Consider the following 17,149-nt stretch of genomic DNA (forward strand, 5'->3'; position numbering starts at 1 on the left):
TGGAACAGCCAACAATCCATAACAAGAAGATCTGAGACATCTAACTGTTTCATTACGTCTTTATAGTTCTGCGAAATACTTGTAGTGCCAAACCTTGTAGTGCTTTATATGTCAATAATAATATCGTAAATTTTTGTTTTACTATATCTCTTTACATAAATATTTTTTTCTACTTAAAAACTATAATTTCGTTTTTACTAACCCAACTAATTACTCATCCGGGCTTTCCAATATGTTGCACGTAAGGGGAAAAAAGTAGCATGATTCTTTCTGCCAGTCGGGCTGCAGCAGAGAAGCTGTATACAGCTTTGCGAGAATCGCCGAAAATTCCGTGATGGGCCCACGGAAGAATTCCGTGAAATTAACACAGCCCCTTAAGTTAAGGAAAAGGTTGTGGGTGGGCTTACGTTTCCATGACACGCGGGAGAACAACGGGACGGTTTGGTTTAGGAAAAGATGAACGGGACGGTTGGGTTTAGGAAAAGAACAACGGGACGGTTGGGTTTAGGAAACTTGACACGTGGGACACGATCCCCAGTCTCCTGGGTGAAAGTCCTGTGTTGTTTGACCCATCCACCACCCCACCAACCGGATTTTCGGCCTTTCATACTACTCGCTACCGTAGTCGCTCTTAATGCTACGGAATCGTGCTGACCATCATGAAAAGAAAAAAAAAGATAAACGTGTCCATGTACACCAATCAATAGATTAAATTACGTGACCCTTTCACGATCTGCTGTGAGACTGGGCTGGTCTGACAGGGTGGGGGGCGTGGCATCACGATGGTGGCTCTCCATCGTGATGTCGGTCAGCCATCACCGTCCATCGGCACAACCCTATTGGAGAACATCTAAGCTTGTCAGATTATTGGATCGTAGTGATAAGTGTAACTGTAAATCATCTGCATAGCTGTAAAAAAATGTATACGTATGTTGTTAAAGATTGTCTGTAGAACAAACCATCAAGGTTTCATTCTAAAGATTAATGTGTACAGATTGAGTGTCTTCTTTTTCTTAGTTTCTTATGCTTTTGTTTTTTCCTACACAGCCCACTGCTCCGGTCATTAAAGATTTCATGACCATGATGGCTATCTGTCACACGGCTGTCCCTGAACGCACTGACAACAAGATCACCTACCAGGCTGCTTCCCCAGGTCAGTCAAAATCCCAATACACTTAAGCAGCAAATATTTGTACATTGGGGCTGTCAGTTGTTTAAAAATTGTGACATGCCGATTAATTACAAATATAACTGTGTTGAAAAAAAGCCCACAGAGGAAGATTTTCCTAATATATATACACTACCGTTCTAAAGCTATTTCAATACCGATTTTTTAAAAGAAATGTATACTTTTATTCAGTAAAAGTGCATTAAATTGATCAGAAGTGACAGTAAAGACATTTATAATCTTATAATTGAATGAACCTTCTATTAATTTGAAGAATCCTGAAAAAGTTTTTAACATTGATAATGAAGCAGATTTGTTCTTTTATATTTTTTAAATATATTACAATATAAAACAGTAATTTTAAATTGTAATATTTCACAATATTACTGTTTTTACTGATTTTTGATCAAATAAATTCAGCCTTTGTGTGCATAAGAGACATATTTCAAAAACCTTTAAAAAAATCTTACTGACCCCAAACTTTTGAGTGGTAGTGTATATATTCAATAGATACATCTTTAAATATAGCAAATAAATCTATAGATGTAGTTCTGCTAATGTGGAAACTGATCCACAAATGGATCATTGAACTAATTTCAGGCTCTCAGACAAGACCGACATCTGGTTGCTGTTGATAGAGTACAGGAAGTGAAGAGGGCAGCCACAGCATGGTCTTAATATCCTGTTCCTCTTTCTAACGGTTCTGATTTGGTTTTCCAATCTCTAGCAGACATCAGTGTTGAGCCGAAACAGTGTTCAGATGAGACAGATCAATGTTGTGAATCTGTTAAGATGCTTTTTATCAAGTTGCCTCTCAACAGATATCATTTGTTCGTAAGACATTCATGAATGTGAAATAATGCAGGCAAAGAAACAGATGAGTTAATTAATGCAGGTTCACTCTCTCCGGTGCTTGCATTTGACACCTTCATGGTTATGCATAATTTATCTTTTTAGCATTTGTCAGAATTTATCCCTAGCTTTGAGGCTTAGCGAGACTGGTGACCCATTTTAATTTCACGTCTGTGCAGCGGTGCATTGAATATTAGCCAGACCACGTTTGAGATAAATGGAAAGCATGGGCGGATGATTTTTGTAACAAAAAAAAGGTAACAGCAGGTTTTAGTAGTGCCACCTCATCTCCAACAGTTTGTCTGCTTAGTGTTGTGAACAAGTAGTCATATACCAGACGCTTTTATCCAATGTGACTTAACCACCACCTGCCCTCACCAAATGCTGTCTTGTTCCACAGATGAAGGTGCTTTGGTTCGGGCAGCAGAAAACCTGGGTTTCGTGTTCTCTGGGAGAACTCCAGACTGTGTTATTGTGGAGTCGGTAAGTAAAGACGTTGTGGGAATAGATGATGAGTTGCAGTGGGAACGTGACTCACCCTCTGTCATGCTGCATAGCTCACTCACACTTTGCACTCTGGAGAACTATTTATGGCAATTTGTACGCCGGGGTCCCTCTTCAACAGATCCATTATATCCTTATTATAATGTATGATAGAGAGGAAGCCATCACAGACCTGTGGTAACTTCATTTTTATATACTGAGTCAATAAATAACGAACATTCTCTCTGTCTGAAACAAATAACCCTTTTACGATCTGTAATGCAGTCTTTTCTGCACTGTTGTTCGGCAAGGATGCTACTGAATCGGCTTTTTTAAAAAAATTTTTTTTTTAAAGAAATAATACTTTATTGAGCAAGGATGCATTAAACCGCAGGGTGCATTAAAGTAACTGTGAAGATTTTCACATTGTTACAAAAAATTCTGTTTCAAATAAATAATGTTCTTTTGAAGTTTCTAATCATCAAAGAATCCTAAACAAAATGTATCATGATTTCCACCAAAAAAAAATTTAAGCAGCTCAACTTTCAACATTTATTATATGTTGAAAGTTGGCATGTATAATCATTATTTATATCATCATATATCATTATTTTAAAATAGAAAAGTTATGTTAAATTTTAATAATATTACAGTTTTTTGCTGTATTTCTGATCAAATTAGTGCAGCCTTGGTGAGCATAAGACAAAAAACTATTTGAAAAAATCTTACAAACCCCAAACTTTTGAATAATAGTGCATTAGTAACTGTAGAAATTAAAATTAACCAAGATTAATAAATGTTTTTTTAGATTGTAAATTGTTACCATTATATTTTATCCAAGTTGTTAGTTTAAAGACTGAATTAAAGATTAATTGAATCTGATTTATGAACAAATAATTCTCATGAGTTGGTTCTTTTACTGAATTGCCCAAAGGGACATTAATATAAAAAAATTCAACAAAATAACTTTCTGATTCCATCTCAGCAGTTCCTGAATTACCATCCGACCTACTTTACTGAATACAAAGAGTTTTATTGTAATGAATAGTAAGAAAAAAAAAGACACACAATTGTATGGCTTTGTTTTGTATTTATTTAGGACTAATTATGTACTGCAAAAATATGTAGGAAACACTTCTGTACTATATCATTTAAGGTTGGTGTGTCTTTAAAACTTTTTTAAATTAAAAACAAGTGCTTCTGTTGATTTGAAATGAAGGAAGAGCTGAATTAAAGATATATGGTCTTTCTTTAGCTTTTTTTCTGGCTGTTTCGCAGTATCGAATGCGATATTTCTCACCCTACTCGATGTCTCAGTGGAGAAGAACTGGGGAATGTGATGGTTTGATGCAGTGCCTCCCCCCCACCCCTCTGTTTCTCACACTTTCTTAAGTTATAAAGAAAAAAAGTGAAAATTTTGCAGCACTGGAGGAGGATAGTGAGAGAGACGGCCGATGTGCTGAAGATATCTGCGCAGAGCTCTTAATAGAAACTTGCTGAGTGAAGATTAGAGAGAATTTAATTAGCGAGACAGAAAGCGCTGCTGTTTTCTTAGACCTGGAGCGAGGAGTCACACTTTGCAACTGTAATTGGTTAATCTGATGCCAGCGCCAGGGGAAGAGCGCAAGTCTTGTGCTCCTTGGTCTGTAACACTCTCTAATTTTGGCCCTTTAGTGCAAGACATCTCCCATCATCCACCCCATCATCATACTTGCTTACCTCAATAAGTCACAGAGGCTAAAAAAAGCAATTAAAAGTTTTAATTTCCTGTTCAGTCTTTCAAAATGAGCTAAGAGAACGGTAGAGATCTCAAACTCAGTGCTAATACACTGTCCTAACCAATTATGACACAAGATATCAGTGACAACTAACTTTATTGTAATAGTGTGTGATGCAACAAAATCACATATATATATATATATATATATATATATATATATATATATATATATATATTTATTTATTTATTTATTTATTTATTTATTTATTTATTTATTTATTTATTTAACTTGTACGAAACTTGTACAATTCATGTAACAAAGTAAAATGCTAAAATATCTATTATAATATAGTGAAATATGTGATTTATACAGTATGTTGCTTGAAAAAAAAAATGCTTATTGTCTAGTAATGGAGAAAGATGCTGTAAAACAACATCTGCCAGCAGAGGCTAACAGGACAGGGCTAAACAGCTAAACCTTGACCTCTTGAGACATAATGTTGATGCTTTTCTGTCTTACAGCTTGGAGAGGAGGAGAAATATGAACTGTTGCACGTTTTGGAGTTCACAAGGTAAATTATTGCAGCACAAGAAGGTTTGTCTTTGGTGTTTTCATTTCCATTTTCATTGTCATGTGTTCAGCTCTGGCCTTTCATTCTGCTTGACAGAAAACAAAAACACCATTATGGTTTTGCTGTATTTCAGCACCATATTTACTCAGAGTGGTGATGATTATGATGGTGTCGATGATTATGATAGTAATATTGATGGATGATGGTGTTGTTTTGTTTTCACCCTGACCCCCTCCCCCTACCCAACAGTGCCAGGAAGAGGATGTCAGTCATCATGCGCACTCCATCAGGAAAGATCCGCCTTTATTGCAAAGGGGCTGTGAGTATCTCATAGTCTGTTGCTATGGAAACAGAGAGCCGTCAGACGCTTGCAACTAAACCCTGGCCACTCTAGAGTGCTCTCTCTTGTGAAGAGCCAGACAGATACACAAAGCACACTGCCTTTGCACAGATTATTATTTTGGTACTCAAGTAATCTGCCAATTATTCCTTCAGTTATACATGTTCTGTAACCTGTTAAAAACCTGCTATTGCTCATCTTGCTCAATATTTCCTTTGAAATCAATTTGTGCAAAAATCCACACAAAATTACACAAGTACACAGAAATTGTTAATTAAAAGCTACAAGGCAGTTTAAATCACAACATTTTAGATAAGAAAAGCTATTTTACATTTTTAGGTTTAATAATAGGTCTAAAACTAAATCTGTGAACTACAACAAATATTTTATATTACAGACAAAGCCTTGAATAATCGACCTTGAATAACCTAACCAAATTTTATTCATTTTATCAATCAGTAATTTTATCCCTAATATAATCTTGATCTGTGTATGTGCGTGAAAGAAATGTTAAGAGTATGTAATAAAATCTGGCAGATCTCAGATAGAGAATGATGGAAAGAGATGTTTTCCCTCCCACATCACATCCCAGCTGTTGTGTGATGCATTAAAACCGGATCAAATATTAAAGTGTTACTATAAATGTGTTCATGAAGGAAAGAAAAAAAGAATGTAGAATTAGTCAGACATATGTTATCACTCTCTTTTCCTCTGCATTTTATGTGATCCGTGAAGGCAGCACAGAGTAGAAGAATTATGCCCCATGTTTTTGTCTCCCAGGACACCGTGATCTATGAGCGATTAGCAGACAGCTCCAGATACAAGGACATCACCCTGAAACACCTGGAACAGTTTGCCACAGAGGGTGAGAGACAAGCACACCTGCCTAGTATCTGCTTTCTCTCTTCTGTTAGTCTGTTATCAAATGTTAGTCTGTTCTGCACACACAATCCAGTCAAATCACTGTAGGTGTTGATGATGGTTGCCAGATCCTCTCATAGCGAGGCTGTGAGATCAATGAGAGACTGATGTGAAATGTGTGTGCTTGAAAGGACTGGCGTACTGCAGTACTTCACTCTCATGAAGATGCCGCCCCCTGGTGGAACAACTGGCATGTATCAGCCTCATAGGAACCTCAAGCAATCAGTAGCTTTGTCTTTTAAATACCCTGCATGAATAATTCATGTTGCGCGGAGATCATCCACAGCTGTATTAGCATCAGTCTAAAAACAGACGATGGCTTTCTTCTTCAGAAAGATTAGAAGAAAGGGATTTTTTGAGGACAGGAAGATGTTGAGAATTAGCATATCTAAGAGAAGCTCATGTATTCATCTTTGTGTGTTTTTGCAGGTCTGCGCACACTGTGTTTCGCTGTGGCCGACATCTCAGAGTCGTCCTACCAACAGTGGCTCGAGGTTTATCATCGTGCCTCAACGTCTCTCCAAAACAGGGCACTCAAGATGGAGGAAAGCTATGAACTGATTGAAAAGGTGAGGCATACAAATAGCTTTTCCAGTGGGCACAGATAAAGTGGTCTCCATACAAAGGTCACAGAACATTCCAGAACGTTATATGTTCTTGCTGCAGCAATACTAAGCCAGAGAAACTGCAAGGGAAGGCAATATATCATAATTTCTCATTTCTTAAATTTATTTTACACAGATATACAGTAATATGTATACCTTCGACAAAATGTTTCATGGTATTACCTTCGACATAGTATCATACTATAATTTTTGGATGTGTTGTGGTACCATGAATTACCATGTACAATATTTTTTAGAAGTTTGGGATCAGTAATATATATTTTTTTTAAAGAAATTAATACTTTTATTCAGCAAGTACAATTGAATTGATCAAAAGTTACAGTAAAGACATTTATAATGTTACAAAAGATTATATTCTATGTCAAATAAATGCTGTTCTTTTGAACTCTCTATTTATCAAAACAATCCTACAAAAATGCATTACAGTTTCAACAAAAATATTAAGCAGCACAACTGACACAACATTGAAACGTTACATAAGAAATGTAACAACGGCAGTAATGACTGCTAAATTCCATTACAGAAATATATTTTTTAAAAGTATATTACAATATAATACTTATTTCTTATTATAATAATATTTCACAATATTACTGTTTTTACTGTATCTTTGATCAAATAAATGAGCATAAGAGACTTCTTTCAAAAACGTAAAAAGATCTTACCAACCCTAAACTATTGAAGAGTAGTGTAAATGCCTTCATGGGCACCCAGGATAATGTTCCCGGTTGTCGTCCTACATGCACTAGTCCTTTAAAATAGTTATTAAAATCAGCAACAAAGGACACGTTATGTTAACTTCTCATCCTCACAGGCAATTTGTCTTCATAAGAATGATGGTGTGAGGAAAAGTCAACATATTTCACAAATGGCACGTGCTTCTGAGAGGTTATAATGCAGTCCTGTCTTCTCCTGTAGGGTGGTTAGTTTGGCAGGTCCCAGAACAGTTCCTTAGCTTCAGTTTGTTCAATGAAAGCTGGGCTTTCTCTGCTCACATGGCATCTGAAGAAGTATAAACGATTAGGCTCAAACCATGAGGAAAGCACAGTGGTGGACCTGTGGAAAGTTAGGCTCTGGAAGTGCTCGTCAAACATGGCCGACCACCATCGTTAATCACTGGCTGAAGCAGGGCTGCCAACTTTTCGGAGAAAATTATTCTAATCAATCATTTAACATAAAAGCCTCTCGTTTGACAGATGTAACTACATCTTTCTATCAGCAGGTGGCAGCGGTGGCACCTTATGTTCCTGTTGGAATATAAACCCCTGAAACATCTGATTTTCTGTCTGAGAATAAGAGAAATAATTTATGCACAATTTAAATCATTTTTAAATTAAGTTTACATAAAATTATTCTTGACATTCCCTTTGAGGGCACATCAAATGTAAAATGATTTGTGAAAACTAGATGATTGGTTTACATATTAGCTGCCTCAAAATATTTTACACTGCCATTAAATACACTTGTAATACCATTTGTAATACACTGCCATTAAAAGTTAATAATAATAAAAAGATTCTTATAAAAATAAGTATTTTATGCTCACCAAGGCTACATTTATTTAATCCGTAAAACAGCAATATTGTGAAATATTATTACAATAGCTATATTACAATAACAATAGAATGTTAAATATTTTTTTTCAATTTGAAAATGTAGTTTAATCCTGTTATAGCAAACCTAAATTTCAGCATCATTAATCCAGTCTTTAATGTCACATGATCCTTCGGAAATCATTCTGATACTGATTTGCTGTTCAAGAAACATTTCTTCTTCTTATAAATGTTGAAAACAGTTGTGTTGCATACTGTTTTGTAAAAAACGTTATTTACAAAGTTTTGCACATGCCTAAACGTTATTTCTTAAATATTTTGACTTGATGAGTTTATCTTCCAAAAATGGTACAGAGTCTCAGCTCACATTTTATATTTAAATTCTGCCAAATCTTACAGATTTTCTGAACCCGGTTAATCTAAACTAGATATAGAGTATGATATAAAGTAAAGGTTGTATCATATCAGATCCCCTGCTCACCACATTACTGATCAGGTTTACAGGAGGCCGTTTGCTCTCTCCTTCTTTTTTTTCCTCCTTTGGTGCAGCTGACTTTCCTCTACGGGGTCCTGTCAAAATCCTGTCCGCTCCAAATAGGATCATGGCTGGTCAAAGGGCTGGGGGCTTCCTGAGAAAAACACATTAACAGTCCACAGTCTCCACCTCTCTCTCTCTCATACACCCATAACTGAGTCTTTGTGATCCAAGCATGAGATAAATTTCTCGAATGCCCCTCTGGTCCTACATTTGCATCTAACTGTAAGGATCGTCATCTGACTGTAGGAAAACACCAGCACTTTTCACACACTTGTCCATGTTTAATCTTATGTGTAATGGAACATAAGGGATTTCCTACAGCAGTACTAGTCTTTCATATCAATCCACAGTCTCTCTACTCATTGTTTGAAATATAAATGATCAGTATTTCATGCTCATGTTTTTTATTTATTTGGTAAGTAGCTGTGTAATGAGCGAGGTAATGTAAAATCAGTTGGTCATTATCCCAAAATAAACCCCAACAGGGTGATACAAGATCCTCCTGATCACTGGGTTTGTTTTCTAATTATGACTTGCTGATTGTACATTATGCTTTTTTTTTTAATCTGCCTATTAGGCTGTCTTTATTATCGGTTCTTTGTATCTGAGTGAAATGAATGAGTGTGTCAAGTCACCTTACAGCTTACAATACAGATTTCAAAGCAGCTTCAAAGCAATAAATGGGAAAATAACATAATGCAAACTTCAGAAATGAACTCAATTAATATCAAATTCTGCTGTAAAACAGCTCTACAAAGACACTATTTTATAATTGATGAACTTTACACAGTTATTGAACTGAACTGAATCAGCACTGAACTGACTTGAGTTGCTCTACAAAGACAATAGTGTCAGCTTGAATCAGTTCAATGTTGTCAAGTCAGTTCAGTAACAGTGTCTGTGTTGCAATATTCAATTATGAAACAAATTAGATTCAGCTATAAAGCAGCTCTGCTGACAACAGTGGTAATCATCCAGCTCAATTCAGCTTAAGATTGTTCTCATCCAATAGTGTCAGTGCAGTCAAATTGATAATGCCTTATTACTTAATATTCAATGTCTTTTATACCCAAACTAAGCAAACCATAGGTGACAGTGGTAAGGAGCACAAACTCCATCTGATGACAGAAATGGAGAATAAAAATAGCAGGCTCAATCAGGGGGCCAGTCCTCCTCTGGTCAAATGAACAAACATTGTGTGATAATGATTCCAGGCTGTCATATTTGTGGATTTATATTTTTTAAAGTTTTTCATCCAGCTCCATCTGCTTGAAGATCTGTACACATCACGGCAGCATTTGATGTTTATTTATATTATTAATATAATTTTTTTTGACTTTTTCTCTGCAGAACCTGCAGTTGTTGGGGGCCACAGCCATTGAAGACAAACTTCAAGACAAAGTACCAGAAACTATCGAGACCCTCATGAAAGCCGACATTAAGATCTGGATCCTGACTGGAGACAAACAGGAGACCGCCATCAACATAGGTGAGAAAAACATATAATGGATTGTTTGTATTGATATACACAGAGAGCTTCAAGCATCATAGCGACCTATAAGAGCACGTTCGCAACCTGTGGGCTTCATTTTTCTTATTTTAGTTCTCTTTAGCTCTTACAGACGAGGTGCATAAGGTTTTTTTCTTATATTTTGACATTAACCAGTGAGTATTTCCCTCCCTAATTTAAATGATCAAAAATATACACAATCCTTCCCCAGGCCTCTCTCGCTCTTACACTCAAACAAACATAGCCCTTCCTGACCGGCTGTCGCACAGGTACAAGGTGTTTGGTTTCTTTCCTCATCCGAAAGCTGACGCAACGCAACGCATGTGTCCTCGACCCGTCCGGCACTAGTCTGTCCCTACAACCACCACCAGCTTTCAAAACAGGCAACGGTCCCCCCCCTCCTATTTTCCTGTGATGTGGCATCTCATATTAGCCCGACAGCTGCGCGACTACCAATGTGGCTTTTGAACGGGCCTCACGTTAAACGCTACAGTCAGAAAAACAGATCCTAACAGAGCGCAGTCTGTGGCCACCTACCAACACTGATCCTGAATCAGCCCATTGTGCCCACCGGCCAGCTGTGCCACGGCTTGAAAACGTACACGCTCGGAGAGGAAGGGATTTTTACTGGACCTCTGCTTGGCCGGCATGCAAAGACGCCCATGTCTGTGTTTACTTTGTATTTTTTGCATTTTTGTAATTTATCATTTGGAGAAATTGGAGGATGACAAGAGTCTTCCAGCTAGTATAGGTTTCCAGAATCCGTTGCCAGCGTCATTAAAATGTGTCTGAGGTGATGTGGACAAATGGACTAGACCAGCAGTGTTCAAACTTAGTATTTCTAGAATTTCTTATATAACGACCCATGTATACTGTGCGAGAATATATTAAGCATCAAATAAGAAAGATACTTCTAAAATGATTAATATTTAAATATTGAAAATATAACAACAATATAATACTAAATCATTGTACTAAAGCAAATTGTTAAAATATCTGGAAAATGTAAGCGCTTCATAATGGCATCATTGTTTAATGTGAATGTAAAAAATATTATATTAACATTTAATATAGCCACACATTAATTTTAATATTGCTTTACCATTTTATTTTTCTCAAGGGCCTGGATTCCAATTTAAAAAACCCTGCACTAGATTACTGTAACATTTTATATTTTAGGACTATGCTATTGTACTATTTTATGCTATTTTTACTTTTTTTATTTGATTTTTTTAGTGATATACAAAGCTACGTTCAGACTGCAGTTAAATGTGGCCCAAATCCGATTTTTTTTTTTTTTTTTGTTTTTTTTTTTTTTTGTTTGTGTGACTCAGAACTTTTTTTCTCATGACAGTGTGAACAGCACAAACTACATGGAATCTGATCTTATCAATTCCAATTTGTGCCACTTTCAATTGATACTGAATCCGTTACAGGTCAGATGTTTTGCAATGTGACTAGATCAACATTCGCCACAATTCTGTGCTCATGGGAGTAACTTCAAAAATGTTACATACCCGACGTTATCAAGACAGTTGTGGAAGGTAATCAGTGGAATGTCTGTGATGTCAAAACTCATAAGTATTACAGTGATGGCTCTACAAGCAAAACATGAGGGCTCATATCATAAATGTTTAAAAACTCTGCTCTGTTTTTTCGTATTCTCGTCTTTGTTTTTTATATTCCCTGTGCATAAATTCGCTCTCTTCGGTGGCAGATCACACTATGAATAAACGCTTAATTGCTTACTTCAGTGTCTCTGTGTTTGCTTCCGTATAACAGCGTGCTGCGTGCCATCCTTTATCGTACTTTTGCGCATGCGGGTCAGTCCAGTACCATGATCTGTTCGCACTGGAATCTGATATTGGCTACATTTAAAACAACAATGTGAACAACTATACGAAAAAAATCGTATCTCAGTAATAAATCGGAATTAAGCACTAAGGCTCGCAGTGTGAACATAGCCTAACCTCTTTTGTCACTTTCAAAACATGAATCCATACATTAACTCCACAGCATGTTTAAAAATATACGGTTTCTCCATTTCCCACTCGTGCGCTCTTCAGAAACATATGAAAAACTATCAGAAGTGAAGTGAACCCCAGCACTGTGAAGTCAAGCGCAGTTTAATCTTGGGTTAGCGGGTACTTAGGGCTGTTTGGCCGCCTCTCGCACAGAGTACATGAAACCGCTCCAGTTCTTCTCTCCACACTAGCCCTCTGACGGCCTTATTAATGTATCAGGCCATTAAGCAGAGAGTTGGAGCGAGGACATGCGAGCTATCCACACTGTGCTGCTACCGCTGAGCTGTTGCTCCTGGCCACTGGGTGCCACTGTAAAGCCTCAGAGATTAAAGCCCAAACAAACAGCATGCGGCCAACGCAAACAACTCAACATGCCCTCTTCTAACCCACAGCCACTGCCAACAGACAGAATGAAAACCCACCCTGCAGCAGCACAGAGCCAATGCAACCACTGAGTGTAACCTCAATGCCTCCTTTCCAGATTTATACACAACTATGCTGCATCATGCAGGTGTCACAATGTAAAATCTATCATTTCTACCAAGGGTGTTTTAGTTTAACCGGGTTGGAGAGGGATGATGTGACATTAGACCACCAGCGGTTAGAATGAAGCTGCGGAAATATGTCAAAGTTTGGGTCACTGTCAGGAAACCAAATCAGTTTTCCACACAGACAGGAAATTTTGGTGAATATGCAAGTTTGAAATCAACAGAAATGGTTTCAACAGGAATGACAGGGCAGGACAGCGGCACACAAATACATACTCATTCATACTCTTGTTGAATTTGGTCAGTTTTGTAATGGCACATTTCCTTAAGGGTGAAGTGTGTCATCTTTTTTTTTTTTTTTCTGTTGAAATGTGCAAAGTCAGATACAAGGCAACTATTCACCAACTTGGGACCTTGTTTGGGAAACCTGTTTTGGTACGGTGGCACAAAATTACATGCCTTACGTTTAATGGTGTAAATTATTATCTCTTATACTAACTAACATTTTTATTGGATTTAATGAGTGAAGTTGACATGTACAATTTTCATAGGCCATTTTGGAGCAGAAGTCACAGTTACATCACTTGTAGGGGTGTCAGAGTCAGTGACAGAGTGCAAGCATATTTGTCTATAAAATAATTCTGTATTTTAAGCTTCGGAATCATGAATACTTTTATTCTGGTGTCACCTTTGTCCTGTGCATTGGGTTATCAGCACCGAGTCCAAGCGTATTCATTTCCAACCCCAATGAGATACCAAATTTATCATTTTAATCAACAGTAAAAACACAATAATCACAATAATATCGTATCTAAGTTCAGTATCGTGATATGTATCGAATCGTGACACGAGGGTATCGACATTAGGGAATCACTTGTAGCTGTGCGTACATTGTGGTGGCAGAAAAACAGTGGTAACAAATGGAGGAAATCCACGGAATAAGAAAAAAAATGTTGGATGTCAGAATCGGAATGAAAAAAAGATTGTCTTCATTTTTATAGAATACTGTTGTCGAAGTCCGCTAAACGCAGACGTTTATGGTTGCAAGCCATTAAACGGACAGACTGGACTGATGAAACCTGTGATTAGTTTACTACTAAAGCATAAATTTGATGTAAACATAAGTCTACATAGTATTCACATATGCAGTTCATAGGAGACATAATGTATTAGTCCTCCAGTTACACCATGAAATATTTAAACCTATAACATTTTACATGGATGACATTTAAACGCATAACATTTTTAACTCGATTCTGAATTTTTTATCGCAAATGAGTTCATATCACAATTCTGGGAAAAAGAGTTGCAGGATATAAACTCACAGTTCTGAGGAAAAAAGACAGAATAAAAAGTTTATATCTCGCAATTCAGATTCTTCTCAGAATTGTGAGATATACTGTAAAATCTAGCTTTTTTATTATTTTATTCTGTGGCTTTATATAATGTCATGGTATAAAGTTCATGACAGCAGCAACATTTATGAATTTATTTATAATCTCTAACCCAGTCTTCTTGATGCTTCCAAGATCAAGTCATTATTGCTATATGTCAGTGAGTAGCCTTGGTAGGCAGAAGACATTAGGTTAGTCCGATACATCATTTCTTGATGCAATTTAAGTTAACTACTGCTTTTAGACTATTCTTGTCTTTTACAGTAACACGTATTTAACACTAGTGTTCCAGTGACTCTTGCCATCTAAAAGCACACACACATAAACCGTTCCCTGTGGACATCGCTCCCCAAATGCTGAGGTGTCGGCAACCTATTAAACCGCAAGTGGACGTGTTCCACCCTTTATGTTGTTTAGACACATCCTGATGGATGATGGGATGCCGTGCTTTTTTATCGGCCTGCTGTCAGCTTTCCAGTTGTGATCTCATATGAACAGTGAACAAGCATGTTAAAACCAATGCAGTGTGGGAGTCTTAAACTCAGGTCTGCTGTAAACTTTAATCACAATATGTGCTTTTCACTCCTCAATTAGTCATTTCTTTCATCTGTTTCTGTGGTTACACATCGCATATCTTTGTAATGTTGATGTATTGCTAAAATACTACGTTGCGGCGAACCATTCGTCATTTGTTCGAATGCCAAGCGAGGTGTTTTTTCCCCACAAACATACCATATGTTTTCAGGCTTAGTGAGAGGTTTAAGTAATGAGTTTTCTTTTTTTTTTGTCTTGCAGGACACTCCTGCAAACTGCTCACGAAGAACATGGGCATGCTGGTGATAAACGAGGACACCCTGGATGTGAGTATTGAGTCAGAGGTGTATGTTTATTTGAAAAACCAGCTACATGTCACCATTTATAACGCAAGCTCTGAGAAGAGATGAAAAGACACGGCAGCTGACGGATCACTTCAGGGCCCCCCGCACATCAAAGCATGTGACATAATTCCCAGTGCGACTCTCTTCCAGAACAGTTATAGATTTTGCTTTGAGTTTTCATCCAAAGCATTCCCCTCCGGTTTCTGTCTTTGCTCTCTTACTTTTTCTCTGAAAGAAATTAACAAAGTGTTACAGTGGGGCCCAAAAGTCTGGAGTACTACTGTAACTGCTGCTTTTTTGCATTTGTATAATTTTGATTGAAAAGTGCTACTTATTTTATTCAAAATGTTATAGTTTGTTATATGTTAGACTACTGTTCTAAAGTTGGGTCAGTAATTTTCTTTTAAAAAACGAATACTTTTAATCATCAAGGATGGAATTAAATTTATCAGAAGTGACAGAAAAGAATAGTCTAATTCTAATGAAAATAGTCTCACAGTTTCCATAAAAATATTAAATAGCACAACGTTTTCAAAATGTATGATAATCAGCACATTAGAATGATTTCTGAAGAATTATATGACATTGAGGTCTGGAGTAATGGCTGCTTTAACTTTTTCTTTTTTTTTTTTTGCCTATACTTTATTCCAGAGCTTGAATAGAACTTAATACTAAATAGCTTTATTATAGAGCTTGTGAGTAAGCCTTGTAACGCCAGTGGATCCTCGAACTGTCGGCAAAACCGCATACAGTAGCTATAGATTTCACCCGCCTCAATAGTGAATGAAGTGCTGCACACATTTTGGAGACTGTCTCTGCTTGTTTCAATTGTTTCCATTATTACTTTGGGACCTCGCTGTATTTGTTGTTCAGATGGAGCTTATAGGAAAGAGAGGGATGTGGTTGCACCGCAAGGAGCCGTTTAAAAGACGGGAAGGGGCCTTGTACTTAAAACAGAGGTTTGGGACCCTCTTTCATATACACACATGCACACGGTACAGGCCAATCACTCCCTGATGGGAGAATCTATTCTGTTGACTATGAAACCGAAAAGCCATCCGCTTTAAAAGAAGGAAACCATTTGAAACGTGCACACCTTCACCCTACAGGTCAGCTGGCCCCTGCAGGGAGGGTCTTGTCTGTTATATGTGGAAGTTAAGGGCTCTAGAAACCATTTCACGCTGCTTGCGCACATGCAACGTAACCCCTGATCGGGTGGGGCCAGTCCCGCTGTGGGGGGGTGGGGTTTAGGCGATGACGGATGTCTCTCAGTCTGTCAAACAGCCGTTTATCGTGATAGATGGAGCAAAAGAAAAAGGGGAGAGAAATAAGAGGCGTTCTCCATAAAGCAGACAGCCGCCATTTGAAATGTCAGCGCCTGGTCTCCCATGCATATGCACACGCTTATACAACACACGAAAAGAAAACAAGGAGGAATTCTCTGAGCGCTCAGAGGTCCGGCAGTGGTGGGATTCACTGTGCTCTCACATTGCAGGAGAAAACAGTCCACCTCCCTTCCCCTCGGTCCTTCTCTTGTTTTTTTGCGTTTAACAGATTCAACATATTAAGGAAAACAAGATGGATGAAGGAACCCAGTCATCCGGCCCGGAGAGAGGGGTTGAGTTCTTCACCGGACGTCTGAGTGGGGTTCATTATCTCAGTGGAGGAAAATGCAAGGCACTTTGGGATAGGTCAAAGAACAGTAACTCAATAATCACATTAAATATGCGGCAGACCGCAGTTCTTTCTGCTGCTCACAGATGAAAGAGAGCTATAGTTTGCAGATAAGCTGAGAGAATGGAGAGATTGTGGAAGAGTACAAAGGAGGAAAGAAATGGGGGTAAAAATAGAGATACTGCAAAGCACAAAGCGTGTCTTTTACTTTCATTTAAAAGAACAATTTTCTTGCCTTTATAGCTTTTAATTTGTCCTCTTTTGAAGTCCATTTATAATGTTAGTGAGTTTCATGAACCAGTACAGTCATAATTTAATTTCAGCCCCTTTACAAGTTGCTGAAAGCGATTACTGTTGGTTGCTAGTTGACTGGCCCACACCGAATTTGTGCTTGCGAAGTAATTTTTG

General features: G+C 37.5%; 1 protein-coding gene across 4 annotated transcripts in view; it reads left to right on the top strand.

Moving 5' to 3' along the window:
- atp8a1 (ATPase phospholipid transporting 8A1) overlaps positions 1-17,149 on the top strand; it is a 130,227-nt gene that overhangs the window by 69,416 nt on the left and 43,662 nt on the right. For all 4 annotated transcript variants that reach the window (XM_079893171.1, XM_079893173.1, XM_079893170.1 and 1 more), the window contains 8 exons: positions 1,048-1,153; positions 2,421-2,503; positions 4,746-4,795; positions 5,045-5,114; positions 5,916-6,000; positions 6,486-6,625; positions 10,124-10,262; positions 14,985-15,049. In XM_079893171.1, the coding sequence (XP_079749297.1) occupies positions 1,048-1,153; positions 2,421-2,503; positions 4,746-4,795; positions 5,045-5,114; positions 5,916-6,000; positions 6,486-6,625; positions 10,124-10,262; positions 14,985-15,049 (738 nt within the window). The remainder of the gene's footprint in view (positions 1-1,047; positions 1,154-2,420; positions 2,504-4,745; positions 4,796-5,044; positions 5,115-5,915; positions 6,001-6,485; positions 6,626-10,123; positions 10,263-14,984; positions 15,050-17,149) is intronic.

This window comes from Squalius cephalus, assembly GCF_949319135.1.
Source record: "Squalius cephalus genome assembly, chromosome: 14".
Taxonomy (NCBI): domain Eukaryota; kingdom Metazoa; phylum Chordata; class Actinopteri; order Cypriniformes; family Leuciscidae; genus Squalius; species Squalius cephalus.